We start from the raw sequence: 15,634 nt of genomic DNA on the forward strand, positions 1-15,634 counted from the left end.
TATCCCTCAGATGGAATTCATTTTAAGTGCATTGTTTATTGATTTGATTGTTCGAAAGTGTCTTTCATATTAAGAAAATCACAGACTTCAAGTATATATATGATGTATAACAGAAAAAGAATGACAAATTATCGGCTGTGAATGGACATACAATAACATTTATAAAACTTTGTTATAGCCAACAAGATGAATGTACAAATGTATTGCATAATGTTGAAAAGTTCACCTGGGTTAACTTTGAACTCTACAAATAACCATTTATTTTGAATATACTTGTTTGCCTTGTGTACATATTGATAAGTTGTTCACAAGTTGAATTATTGTAATTCTGAATGAGGAATAATGTTGTATTGTTAATAAAAATAAATAAGTTACAATGACTATATTACTTGTTCATCCACTGGTTTATGAGCATGTTAAAATTTCAGAAATCTTTTACCTTGAATCGCGATTAGTCTGAGTTTAGTAGTTGCCACAAAGATTCCCAATCATAAGACAGAATAAGTTATTACTCAGTCAACCCAGCTGTATAATTGGGGACCTGGTAGGATAGAGGTTGCAATGTGAATGCTTTAATCCTATGTGTACCCTAGTCAACCCAGCTGTATAATTGGGGACTTGGTAGGATAGAGGTTGCAATGTGAATGCTTTAATCCTATGTGTACCCTAGTCAACCCAGCTGTATAATTGGGGACCTGGTAGGATAGAGGTTGCAATGTGAATGCTTTAATCCTATGTGTACCCTAGTCAACCCAGCTGTATAATTGGGGACCTGGTAGGATAGAGGTTGCAATGTGAATGCTTTAATCCTATGTGTACCCTAGTCAACCCAGCTGTATAATTGGGGACCTGGTAGGATAGAGGTTGCAATGTGAATGCTTTAATCCTATGTGTACCCTAGTCAACCCAGCTGTATAATTGGGGACCTGGTAGGATAGAGGTTGCAATGTGAATGCTTTAATCCTATGTGTACCCTAGTCAACCCAGCTGTATAATTGGGGACCTGGTAGGATAGAGGTTGCAATGTGAATGCTTTAATCCTATGTGTACCCTAGTCAACCCAGCTGTATAATTGGGGACCTGGTAGGATAGAGGTTGCAATGTGAATGCTTTAATCCTATGTGTACCCTAGTCAACCCAGCTGTATAATTGGGGACTTGGTAGGATAGAGGTTGCAATGTGAATGCTTTAATCCTATGTGTACCCTAGTCAACCCAGCTGTATAATTAGGGACCTGGTAGGATAGAGGTTGCAATGTGAATGCTTTAATCCTATGTGCTTATAAAGGCTGCAATGAATTGTATGCTCCCTAGGGAGTTGAGGAAGTAAAGGGCCATTGTCCCACTATAGATTCGTGCCAAGGGTAATAATTGTAAAGTGCTTTGAGTAGTAAGTGGGAAAACGCTATATAAAACCAACATTATTATTATTATTAATATTATTGTTATTAAAACTGGTTCCTGTCCGATGAGAAAAATGAGCAATGGATTTGAATTTATTCACTTTTTCTTTTGCAGTGATTTCAAACTATTTTCATACTGTGATTCTGTTCTAAACCACCCCCACCCCTAAGTTGGTTAATTGAACTTGTTCAACTAAATCTGTTCAAACTAGTTTTAGTGCATGTTGGGATAGGAGAACTGACTTTACTTCCATATCGAACAGATTCAAAATTCCATGTGAGGATAAGAGTGTAGTTTTCAGTTTAAAATGTCCTCATTCTAAGTACTATTTATTCTAGTAAGGACTGGTAGGTGTGGTTTTGACTACCATGTGACAGACTAGGTTACAGGTAACGTTAACTAGTGTATCCTGTGGTTGATGGATGATGGTCTTTCAGGCATTATTCTCACCTTGAAGTTGACGAGTCTGCAGTGACAAATATACATGTATGAGTATTGTGAAATGCCCACAGTAGTATGGAATGGGTGGTGAGGGACCCCTAAAATTTATCATTTGAGTACTTGCCCTTGAAAATCACTTATTAGAGAGTACATATCATGGCTAGGACAAGTATTACAATTTTTATTTGATCAGAGTTCAGAAGTTCACCTACGCTTACATTTATACATCTGCATTTTGCCTGCAAGCATACTTTACCAGTGCACGATATAACCTTTCATCTTATTATCATTAACTTTAGATTACTTTGCTCCTAGAAGCAACAAATCTATTAAAGTTATCTGCATAGCAGCTCTCATTCTGCCTTTTGAAGTATGCCCATTTCAGAAAGTACTGTGTGTGCACAAAATGAAACATGTTCAAAATTACTTCTAGACGCATCCTTTATCACGTTTTCTATCAAAGGTGGCTACTTTGTTTTGATAAAACACAGTGTCTGTAATTATGTGGAGTACATCAAATGAAACATTTCAATTGAAATGATGTCTGTCTTTATTGGCAAAAATAAAGAATGTCTCGTAATAAAAGTAAATATAATGTATAAGTACTAAACCTTGTGTCATGTCAGGGTACTGTTGATAATTACAAACATACAAAGAATTGTTTGCATTATAAATCTAAGTGTGTATTCGAACCCCGCTGATAATTAATTTTAATTACACACATGAATAATTTTAACAAATCCCCAATACCTGTGTACTTAGGCACAAATAAAGTTTGTACGTGTGGACATGTAGTGAGTCTTGTACGTGGGCAAATTTCTTGCGTCACGGTATTTTTGATAATTACAAAGAATGAAAATTAAAATTTTGATTTGTAATTGTAAGTTATATGTATTCAAGGTATGTTGTATGATAGATTACAGCTAATAATTAATTTTAATCTGACAGATAATTTTAACAAGCACCCAGTTCTTGTTTACTTGTAGGCATATATAAAAGTAAATACATGTGTACAAGTAGTAAATTTTGTTCTTGGGCGAATTTCTTGCTTCAGACACAGTACCTATAATGATGCATCAGGGTACTTTGGATAGTTACAAAGAATGGACGTGAGGCTTCTGATTTATATTAGTTTATGTTTTCAAGATATGTTACTTCATAGATTGCAGCTGGTAATTAATTTGAATCACATTTGAATTATTTTAATATTAGTATCTAGTTGCTGTGTACTTTCCGGCACAACTATAGCATAAATGTGTACAAGTGGTGAATGTTGTGTATCAGGGCATTTCTAGTGTGAAAGTTACAAAGAACAATAATGTACTCCAGCTAGTGATTTATATATGTATTTCCAAATATGTGTATTCAAGATGTGACAGTTTATAGATTGTATTTGACAATTAATTTGAATCAGATATGAATTATTTTATAACAAGCGCCCAGTTGTTGCGTACTTTTACCAGAAAGATCTGTTGATGAGACTGTTGTGAGATAATTGACGGTATTCTACAGAAAATAATGTGTTTGGAATTCATAATTTTGTAATCTCATGTACCTTTGAAATGGACAAGTCAGTCAGTCTTTCATGATAAAATAGAAAAAAGAACCCTGAGTGAGCGAGTCAGGCAATCTGTTGAAAAAAAGGAGGAAAAATGAACCCTGAGGCAATATTTCACTATCGGTTGAAGTGCACTCATAATTTGTAGGCACCAGCTGTCTCACTAATTTTGGTAAATTTTATTGCTTTCTTGAGATTTTCCTTTTTATTAGGTGATGTATGTTAAATTTGACTTTGGAAAAAGATCATATTTGTATACTTGTAGATGTTGAAGACATTAGTATGAACATATTCAACTTATCAAGGTGACTTCAGAGTTATCCAAAAATGTGTTTCTCATAGTGATTACCAACAAAATGGGGTTGATGTGTCGGTATTTGTCCGTCTGGAAACCAAATTTTTAAAAAAGAAAATAATACACCTTAGGCAGTATGTCACAATCAGATACATTGTAATATACTCATCCTAATAAATACTGTCGTGAGTGATATAGTAATCATACGCCACAGATTTTTAATAGATTTTATAAACAAATTTTATTGGAGATACATATTATTAGTTTGATGAAAATTTCCTTTCTTTCTGTTGTAACAAAAGTCAGGTTTGGTTGAATTGTAAAAACAAAAATTAGCATTGCCATTAGCCTACATGATGTCTGAAAGACAGAGATTCCCTACAGGATGCTTGAATGTCTTTCACAGCATGAACTCTTGTCAATTCATCATGTTCAATTACAAATCAGAATTAAAAGAACTGAGGGCACTGTTTTCAACACCCACACATAATAACAACTTGCAGCTATATTTCAAAGAGCATTGATGATACAGGATGTGGAACCAAATCTGTGTTCATGCAGACTTGTCTTGTAGTAAGAGTTCTGTCGTGTCTTTTTAGGCAGTATATTTCTTCAGTATTCTTCGTATTGGTTTTTTTGCAAATCATTTTCCAGAAATGGACAAGTGATGTCAGTGCAATGTTCAACTGTTAGTTAATCCTAGAATGCTCCAGGACAGTTCTGAAACTCTTCAGGGTCTAGTCTTGCTGCTAGACGTTCGGGCTTTCTTTCGATGCTAAAACTATAAGCGAGCGAAGTTCGCATGTGAGGGCCTGCCCAAACAGTCTAGCGAATGTCATTTTCAGACCGGACATTCCATTGAGATTACATTGAGCGGTGGGTTGGGCCATCTATGCATATATATACTTTAATATATTCAATAACCTATGACCTCGGGGAATCTCTGCATGCAAGTGTTGACAAACACATTTACGTCATTACTATGGCTTATCGGTTTATGGTAATTGTGAGTTTGATGAGTGTGTAGACGTTGTCATTCACACATTTCGGTTAATGCATTGGTGGTTATTTATTCAAGCCCCTCCTTAAGATGAATATGCATGAAAATTTAGCTATTGTCCTCTGTTTGTGCTTGTCGCTAATACGGTTCTCTGATTGGTAGTTATTTATATCCTGATGGCATTCGCTAGACCTCGGATGTTCCATCCTCGATAGCGTTGTTCGGCTGTGTGTCGTATTTTATCGGAAGAACATCCGAGGGCTAGCTGATAGACTAGGTCTGTTCTAGAATAGCTCAGAGGTTTTTTTTAAGTGTCTTTAGGGTCCTTTCTAGAACAGCTCAGAGGTTGTTTAAGTATCATCCAGTCTTATCTATAGGGACATTCTATGAGTTAATTACACTTCATTTGACTTGTGTGTGACGTCATATGTGTAGTTCAGATTTGTTCCAGTGTTGAAATTAAATATATTAGCATCAGAATGAAACATGTTCTTTGACTTGAGCCTGAGGTGTACACGGGGACCACAATGTACTTGTAAGTCTCAATTTTGTTCAATTTTGACTTGAAGATGTGCTCAAAGTAGTAGAACATTTTTGTTGTCCAGATTTCCACTTTCACATAGCTTGAACAGATTTACCATATTGATATCAAAGATCCCTGGAATGTGTGAGCTGACCTTAGAAACAGTCAAGAATATCCCCTGATCATCGGAATAAAAGACTTAGGATGCACTTTCTGTATCTACTCTGTATTTATATGATAAACAGATAAAATTATTTCAGCTATGATATTCTTCAAATGTGTGTACTGAAAAATTATCCTTGTCAACCTTTGTCCAACCCCTGGCTTTTTTGTAAGTCTTTGAGAATAGCAAGCATACATACCTGTTTCTACATGTCTCATGGTGTAGTTATGAGCACTGGAGTATTCAATAATCCATTTATCGTGAACAGGGTACAAAAATTTATCCCAGTTGGGAGGATTTTGGGATGTCCCTGACTGATGAAAGGATTTTGAATATGGAGAACAAGAATCTAATTTATTGGAACATGTACACAATGTATTGATATTTCGTTAGTGTTATCAACTATGAACTCTCAGTTGAAACATGTCCAGCATGTTAATTACTTGACATTAGTTAAGTTTTTGTTGTTGTATCTTGTTGAGATGCATGACATGCAAATCTCCAAAAATTGCAGAAGATAATAAATATGTAAAATGTTTGTTATTGTACGTACAATAACAAACTTTTTAGACATTTTTTTAAAAAGCTTTTTTGCAATTTATTTAGTTACAAACAAGGACTTGGTCAATGTTGTTTCACATTGATTTTTCAAGTAGGCTGCCATGATAAAATTGTTTTATAAATTAAAAATCCAAAATAAATACCCAATCCTCAAGGGTCTTTAAGCCAATTTGACGCGCCACTGACACACACAATTTCTAGTGACACACCAAAATTTGGTGTTCCCCTATCTCTTACTATGTGATGACTGAAAAGAAATGCCATTTTGACTCGCAAAACTGATATTCCTCATCCGTATGGCTACTTTAATATATCTGATGTGAAGCAAAGTATGAAAAATTGAAAAACAATCATTAGTTATTTAAAATAGCAAAAATTTGAATAGTTTGAAATTGCACTGTATTGATAAAATTTGAAATAGTACTTATGACTTAAGACGGTGCCCCAAATTTGAATTTATTTATTAGGTATGCAATTTTATGAAGTTCTGAGTTTTACCACCATCATTGGAAACCTGAAACGTCATCTCATAATAAATAAATAAAATACAGCCTGCTAAGCTTTCCATAACCTCAAAGCTGAAATTAATCAATAGGAAAAAAATCAGAATAAAGAACATAAAATACTACATACTCTAGAAGTAATACAGATTGATATTGTAAATCACTTTCTTCTAAGTCCTGGAAATTATTATTACTGAGAGAAAAAATGACCCTGATCTGTTTTTGCATGGTATTACTGTCATAGAATGTATCCTCAGTACATATGTAGACAAAATGAGATAGCGTGTGCTAACCTTACAGGATATATGTACTTGATATTACCAGAGCCAATTAGCTCAAAAAAGGGCCTCCGCAAGTAACATGTACGCAATGTGTCTACTTACCATTACATATACCTTAAGACATAACATGATCTCCCCCTCCATTTTAGTTGTTCACATCATCATGATCATAGAGTCGTTATATAGTTACCATGGTAACCTATGAAGTTAGGTATAGAAATTCAAGAGATGATTAAAAAGGATGCTTTTAATGGATTGTATTCACTGTAACTTGTAAGATCCAGTATATCAGGGGTCTTTTAATGTGTTATTCATCTCATAGCATTTGTATGCAAGATATGAATTAACCGAAAATCGACTGATTTTAATTTGCATTTTTGTTTCTTTTTTTGTTTAAGTTTGTTTCGTAGGGTGTTAATTGATTTAATGAGACATGGAAAGCATATAATTTACAAGAAAATAGTTCATATGAATTATAAACAGAATAAGTGGATATGCTTAGATAAAGAGTGGGAGAATATCCTGAATATCATTAGTTTCTCGTTGATCTGATATGCTTTGAATTTTTGGCATTAACAGATTAATTTAGCAGATGTATTTCATTTAATACCAAATCAAATCAAATCAAAGAATGAGATAAGTTGTATGAAGCAAAATTGATTTCTGAAAGCGATTAAGCAGGTTTGCTATAGTGCAACATCATTTTTACTCTCAAAACATATGGATCCTTTCATGATGTCATGGATGTCAAAGGTCATATCTTTATGCAAATGATATGCAAATCATAGTTTACAGACATATAGCACATATTGACAGGTTTTTTGCCACAAAGGCTTATATTAATCCATAAATTGTCTCTTCATAATTCTATGTAATATCAAAAGAAGACATTGTAGGAAAAGACAAATATTTGCAGAAAATACCAATCAGTGTCTTGTATTTATGTAAGAGATAAAAGAAAGTTGTCATGTCAAATTTAATTCCATATAATCTATATTTGACTAGACAAGTAAACAGTGATCAATTCCTCATATTTACTGAATACATAGACATTTGTCATGTATCTGTTTACTCTATTGGTATTTTAAGGACATTAACTTGACAGTCATTCACACAGTGTAATTTGATGTGCAAATGTTGGATACAGATAAATTCATACAAAAGTGCATCATTTCTTGTACTTGCTGGATTGGTGATTCTTGACATTAAAGTGGCCATATGGATGAGACTTTGGTATTTATTTTGGATTTTTATTTGATAAAACAGCTTCACTATGTTTTTCTACTTGAAAAAATAAAGCGAAAGAACATATACCAAGTCCATGTTCATAACTCAATACATTGCAAAAAGATGCAAAAAGTGTAAAAAGTTTGTTATTGAACATACAATAACAAACATTTTACACGTTGTTTAATGTTTTGCAGTTTATTGAGTTGTGTACATAAACTTGGTATATGTTCTTTCGCTTTATTTTTTCAAGTAGAAAAACATAGTGAAGCTGTTTTATCAAATAAAAATCCAAAATAAATACCCAATTCTCATCCATATGGCCACTTTAAATTTAGAGTTTGAAGACAACAGATAAAAGTCTCATCATTTGATTAATTGTACAAACCAGTGCGCCCTCTAATGATAGCCAAACTTTGTTGTTCTGGGTCAAAATGATAAAAACTGGGATTTCTTGTGAGTCACCACATAGTAAGAAATAGGGGAACGCCACATTTTGGTGCATCATAAGAAATTGTGTGTCAGTGGCACGTCAAATTGGCTTAGAGGCACACTGGTACAAATCTAAGTTGATTGTAAATAAATATAACCTTATCAAATCAAAATTTCTATTTCACAAAGTCAAGCATTTTCTTGGAGGCAAATTCCAAATTTTTGCTGACATACATTTATACGTAAATCGCCATCACCATTTTAAAAAACAAACAAACAGACAAATACATAAAGGTTTGCAGAAAATGATGAAAGTTTATACATATTACTTTGAATAACATGTACAGAAAAGTGGATATCCTTTAATGATGTTAAACTGTTTTTGAATTCAGCAGTTGATGTCTAGGTTCAAAAATCACAACAGAATGACGCATTTCCTGGACGATTATGTTTGAAAGTATAGTCAACTAGTTCTCTGACTGTCTGATATATACATAAATAACTGTTGTCATTTCTAGTTTTAAAGAAAACACTGATGAGTCTCCAGATAAAACCTATTTTGAATTAAAATTTAGCTTTTTGACTTGTATCCAATTTTAAATACGGTAGAAGAGATTTTCAAATAATTTTTTTTTCAAAAATCCAGTGATGCTGAAATTTTTTGTTGCTATGTACATATGATACCTTTTCTATGTGTAGTTTTATTATGGCAATTTTCTCAGATAGAAAATTACATATCTAAAATTGAGTACCGGTACCGTAATTATTATGGTACCGAATTTTAGATAATAATTTTCTTGTGCTCATATCTTTTCTTAAGTATTTGGGATATGAAATTTGAGATTGCCATAGAAAATTTCTCATGGTAAGAAAATGTGATGTGGCATAATAACTTTCAGAGTGCATTGCGACATAATTTGAAAGCAGTTAACCCTTTCATTCCTAGAGACGACATTGGAATAAATAGAAACTTGATTGTAAGAACATTATCTAAAATTTAAGAATATTACTTCATTGGGAAGTAATATTTCTTGAATTCTGATCTAAAATAAAGTTGATCTTTTTCCAAAAATTACAGAGAAACAAGAATTTTTGTTCAAAAATTTTGGCGGGAAAGTTTCTAGTCCTGAAAGGGTTAATCTGAAATGGACTTTGTATATAAATTCAATAACTAGTTTTGACATTCTGTCATGGTACAAAATGTATTCAATTTTGTGCTTGATAAAATTGATTATTGAATTTGAGTACAGTATTTGTAAAAAGTGACATGTCTGTTTGCAAACTAATTACAAATCACACTCTGTGTTCAATTTCTGAAGAATTGGGCTTATAACACAATTTTGGTATTCCATAACGCGATAATAACAGTTGAGCAGTAAATATTGCTTTTCTTTAGGGTTGTCAAATTCAACCTGCAGTGTTTTTTTCCCCCAAAACTGTAAAATTATGTCTGTAGGTAAAATATGGATTGTTTATACATGTGTTCTCCATCAACTATTGATGGCAGTTTGTGATAAACCGCCTGATTTTTAGCACAACTGAACTGTCTCAGGTTCAGCATGCTATAGACATTAAGTTCTGTCTGTCTGTCTGTCTGTCTGTCAGTCTGTCTGTCTGTCTGTCTGTCTGTCTGTCTGTCTGTCTGTCTGTCTGTCTGTCTGTCTGTCTGTCTGTCTGTCTGACTATGTATGTATGTATGTATGTATGTATGTATGTATCTATGTGTGTGTATGTATGTATATGTGTGTATGTATGTATGTACATATGTATGTATATAAATTATGTATGTTTGTATGTATGTATGTATGTATGTATGTATGTATGTATGTATGTATGTATGTATGTATGTTGTATACATGTGTGTATGTATGTATGTATGTATGTATGTATGTATGTATGTATGTATGTATGTATGTGTGTGTGTGTGTATGTATGTATGTATGTATGTATGTATGTATGTATGTATGTATGTATGTATGTATGTTGTATACATGTATGTATGTATGTATGTATGTATGTATGTATGTATGTGTGTGTGTGTGTGTATGTGTGTGTTTACACGAATATATGTGTGTGTATTTGAACAACTTAAAGTGAGAAACCGTTGGATCGATTGATTTCAAATTTGGTAGAGACATTGCTTATGGTGTGTAGATGAAAAATTGTTCAAATGAAAGTGATCCAATGAGTGATTTTCGTTGAGTAAGAATTTATAAGGTTGATTGACTTTGCATATGAAACACGAGAGAAGTGTCTTTATGTCTAAATATGACAAAGATGGCAGCAGCATTGAATCTGATGTTTTCATTGTATTTTCGCATAAAAATTAGAAAATCAAGCTTACTTCAGTAATGTGGACTGGATTTGGTTGTGCAAGAAACACAAAGGAATGGGTTGGTGTTTAATAAAAGTGATTCAAAATAGAAGAATGTTGGCAAAAAGATGTAAACTATGAAATCTAAAAATTTAGGAATAAAATAACTCCATAAATTAGTTAAAATTAAAAATACATGTAGAAGAATATTTACAAAAAAAAGAAGAAATATGTAATCCAAAAATTTTAAAATCAGAATAACTCACGATAATGAAAATAAAATGCATTTAATCATATTTATCTGTTTGAAGTAATTTTGAGAATCAATAAAGTTGATGTGTATATACTTGTAAAGAATGTGAATTGCAAAATCACATACCACAGAAAAAATACCCTTGAGCACTGCCACTAATTTGAAATAATGACTTCAACAGTTGAGAAAATTCAAGACAAATTTTTTTTTAATTTACACAATATGTACTTACGAAGGAGCCAAATAGATTTGCGAGAATATATTTTATCATAAATAACCTTGTGAATTAAAAATTAAAATTAAAAAAATCAAAGACTGCAGTAGAAGAGAAATGCTTGGAGAAACTACATGTGAGCTTACAAAAATTGATGACAGAGAATTTTTTTTCAAAAACGATAAATATTGTATGTCATTCAAGAAAATAAATAAATGGGTGTGAAAGAGGACCTGTCAATAACTTGCGTTTGACTGTGATAAATATATACAGTAAATGTAGTGACTTGAAGCACTTCTGTATTTTTGTATTGAATGGACATAGAGTTGGTTATATGTTGACTATGAATGAAAAGAAAGTGAGATTTTTTGATTGATGTGTTATTATTTTACAGGCATATTTTAGTTTACTTCAAATGCAATACCTTGTAGATGTATTGAACTGTATGACTAGTGGTAACCAGTTACAGATGACTGTACACGTCATTCTTACCAAGTATTGTATTTGTCTTCCTGCATCATTCAGCCGTATTTGTCATCTAGTAAAGCACACTAAAGCTCACATTGATAATCGCACGTGTACACTTCAATTTGCAACTAGTCTGTTTCAGTGGATTGTGTCCTCGGGGTAGTTACATTTCCTTACGGCTCTTAAAATCATAGTCATATGTGAAATTTCTTATGTTTCCACGGTACCGGATTGATTATGTTTCCATGACAACCAGATGTCAAGGCTCCCAAGTTACATAAGATTTTGCTGAGTGAATCTACAGAATTGCAGGGTTTCATCGGAGAAGACACCTGGAAAATTTTTGCTTTGCTGCCTGTGTGCTGTGCTTTGAATATGTGTTCGAGTACATTGTTTAACTGTATGGGAATGTTTTCAGGGTGTCCTTTGCTGACAGCAGTATCTCCTCTTTCTAATCTTCCCACAGTGAACGCTGCAGCAATGCTAAAAACCAGTAACGTTACCAACAGTAGCGATTACAGGTCAATCAACTCCAGGGTTTTCATAGGGAACCTCAATACAGGCGTTGTATCCAGAGAGGAAATAGATCGCATCTTTTCAAGATATGGCAAGATCTTTGGTCTCTCTGTACACAAGGGATATGCTTTTGTGCAGTATATGTCGGAACGAGAAGCTAGAGCTGCCGTGGCAAACGAATATGGAAGAGTTATTGCTGGACAGCCTCTAGGTGAGTATACTTAATAAACTTATACATATTGTAATGTTGCCAGTTATACCTGGCATGTCCTCCATGTTTTAAGAAATCATATTCATAGTAACGTTTCATTGTGAAATACCATTGTATGGTTACAAAAATGTTGAATACATTGTGGACCATTTCCCAGGTGTCCATGACTTAAAATTTTGTTGAGATTAATCCCTTTTATCCACTGTGATAGTAGATGTCAGCTTGTTGTATTTTCTTTGTGCTATAGAATTGCAGTTACACGACTAGGAGTTAATTCTAAATTGTACCCAATTTCCTGAACGTTTAACTTTACGTCTGTTGAAGTCCATTGGATGAAACCCTCAGGAACGCATTAGATTTCTACTTTCAAATCACCTTACAAAAATGAATGGCAATAATCCATGCTACATAATAATCCTCATGCTTCAGTTGAGATATGTATATGCAGTTGTCAATTTGTACACAGTCTTTTGTGGTTGTAGAATGCCCATAACAGAGAGATGGAAATTTAATATTAGAACAAATTTTCTTTGAAAAAATGAAAACTGTCATAAAAATTATGACAACCTTGGTTAAAGGTTATTGAAATCTGCTTCATGCAATATCAACAAAAGTATTACTGAGGCAGTAAATTAATCTGAGATGAAAAGAACATTCTGTTGTTGTTCCTAGTAGAGTACGCTTAAATTTAAAGACATGTATTTCTTTGGTAAAACGTGTCTTGTAATTATGTTCTCATTTAAAAGCCAGAAATCTACATTATGGTTTTGTCAAAACAGTAGAATATGTAATCATATGTCATCATGCTAGTGAAAATCAAACAAACTGAGTACTCTAAATTCAATTCTGGTATGTCAGCGGAAAATAAATTGAATCTCCCGAATTTCAAACAGAATTTTCATCACGACTTATTGAATTTGACAGTGTACATATATAAACAAGATTAGTCTAGCCAGACAGAAACCTTATAAATAGACCTCAAAAAATCAACTGGCTTAGTTTGGCAGAAAGTGATTTGAAAAATGGTCAAAGTAATTTCGGCTAATTAAACTGGTTAACAGATTGAAAAGTAAGTAGTTGTAAATGAAGTCAGTAGGATTTCATTCTAAACTGATGGATGATCCAAATAGTCTAGAACTAGACAACAACTACAGACAGACAGACAGACAGACAGACAGGCAGACAGACAAATCCATCAATTTTACCTTGATTGAATTCATCTTAATATCCATTAAACTGTAGTTCTCTTGTTCAGTTTTTGTACGGCATGAGTAGTGTGTACTGGAAGGTGAGCCAGGGTTATAGGGAAGGGAAGGGAGAAATCTTGTGAAATTCACTCACTGTTAGGAAAGAACCTCTGACAAATCTATCCAGCATTTATTGAATTTATCTACCTTCACCCCTTCCCATCACGAGAAATATTTTAATTTGTCTATAACCCCTTATTACAAGGAATGTTAGAATTTGTCTGTAGTTGCCCCATGTTACAAGAAATGCTGGTCATAAATATACTACTTGTGGAATAATTAAATAAAATAAAGAAAGATTTCTACTTGTTACTCAAAACATTTTGGAAATGAGTCCAAAATTTGCCTGAACAAAATTTGCCTTGTTTGTCAACAGTGTAAAATAAAGATATTGTGAATGAGACATTTGACAATAGCCTATTGTAGTGCACTCCTGACAAAGCTCTTTGTTTGAATCAGGCATCAGAATATAAATTTTAATTTAAGACAACCATACAACTAAAAACCTAAACGCCATTCTTGCATGTAAGGAATTTTAAAAAAATTTAATGTTTGTTGCTATTATGACAGACTTTTCATCAACAGACTGAATCTGTAAATTTTTCTGAAATCTTTGAATGTGGCAATATTTAGACGACAGTGTCTTAACTTTAAACAATTCTCCAGACTTCAGAACAAAATGAATATGTGTATGATAATGAGAACTTTAAATGAAGTAAAGATTGTTTAGTATAATTTCAGTGTTTCAGGGATAAACAGGTAAACTCTATCGGCATTTTGCCAAGGTTCCCAAACATAATGATGGTAGATTGTGAGGGAAACTATGCAAATTTTACCCCTTTCTGTTTAATACCAGGGTGCACCAATCTTAGTAAAACATTGAATTTTGTATGTCAAGTTTCCTTTACAATTGTCTTGTTTGCACCAACGTTCAGTATGAAATATTCTGAATCCAGAAACCATAAACAAGCGTAAAAGTATCATTTGTAAAAAATATAGTAGGAAATAGTTAAGTTTAGTATCTTGATAATAAAAATTGGGTTATATAGTCATCAGTATGACATTAATATTAATAACATTCTATTAAAACTACAAACAAATGTAAAAATTGAACTGGAAAAATTGAATTATTCAAAAAGTTTAATATAGTATAGCTATTGTATTAAAGGTAGTATTCTCATAATGACAGATGTGTATTATTAGTAGCATAAAACTAATATAATCAGCATTTTGTAGACACTGGTAGCCTAGAAATTGTCTTGGTTTTCCTTTCTCTAGATGCTACAAAGAGATTGTAAGTCAAGTCTTTGGACTAAAATACTACAAACACACCTAGAAATCTAACCTAAAAATCAATGATATACAATTAGATATATTCCCAATATTTTCTTCATTCAGCCAAGGAAAATACAGTGACCTAAGGAGCCCTTGTCTAGCAACTCGTAGTGACAACCCTTAGGTCATGAGTTCTGGCTGAATGAAGAAAAATATTGGGGAATAACATAATTTAACTACTGACAATAATATAAAAAGTCGAGGAAAGTGGCAATTTTGAGCTCTTTGACTCATATTACGAAGTCAACAAAACCAGTACATAGACATGTGGTGTCGTGACATAGATCCACAGTGTCGTGATGTAGAACGACCAGAGTATATATTCTATATTTTTTGTTGAACCTGGCTCATACATTTTGTAAGTTGAAATAATCAGCAAAACAACTGCAGTCAACGAAAAAATGGCTGTAAACGTCTGACCAGATTTCAGTATGCTTCATCAGGGACTTAAGTACACAACAAACTGCAACACTGATGACAAACACTGTAATATGACCTCACACAACACTTTAAAGGGGAGGGGGTTTCATCATAAATGAATGAATTGAGCTTGTGTGACATTGTGTGATCATCCCTAAGAAATATCGAATACAAACCAAGTGTAAAAAGGACTACTCAAAGGTGCTGTAACTTTAAAATTGTCATTTATTTTCTACACTTGCTATGACTATTAAATACCATCAAACTAC

The 15,634-nt window shown here is 33.0% G+C and overlaps 1 protein-coding gene across 2 annotated transcripts in view; it reads left to right on the forward strand.

Moving 5' to 3' along the window:
- LOC144437575 (uncharacterized) overlaps positions 1-15,634 on the forward strand; it is a 103,662-nt gene that overhangs the window by 47,613 nt on the left and 40,415 nt on the right. For both annotated transcript variants that reach the window (XM_078126537.1, XM_078126538.1), the window contains exon 4: positions 12,103-12,363. In XM_078126537.1, coding sequence (XP_077982663.1) covers positions 12,103-12,363 — 261 coding nt within the window. The remainder of the gene's footprint in view (positions 1-12,102; positions 12,364-15,634) is intronic.

The sequence above is a fragment of the Glandiceps talaboti genome, chromosome 7 (genome assembly GCF_964340395.1).
Source record: "Glandiceps talaboti chromosome 7, keGlaTala1.1, whole genome shotgun sequence".
NCBI classification, from domain to species: domain Eukaryota; kingdom Metazoa; phylum Hemichordata; class Enteropneusta; family Spengelidae; genus Glandiceps; species Glandiceps talaboti.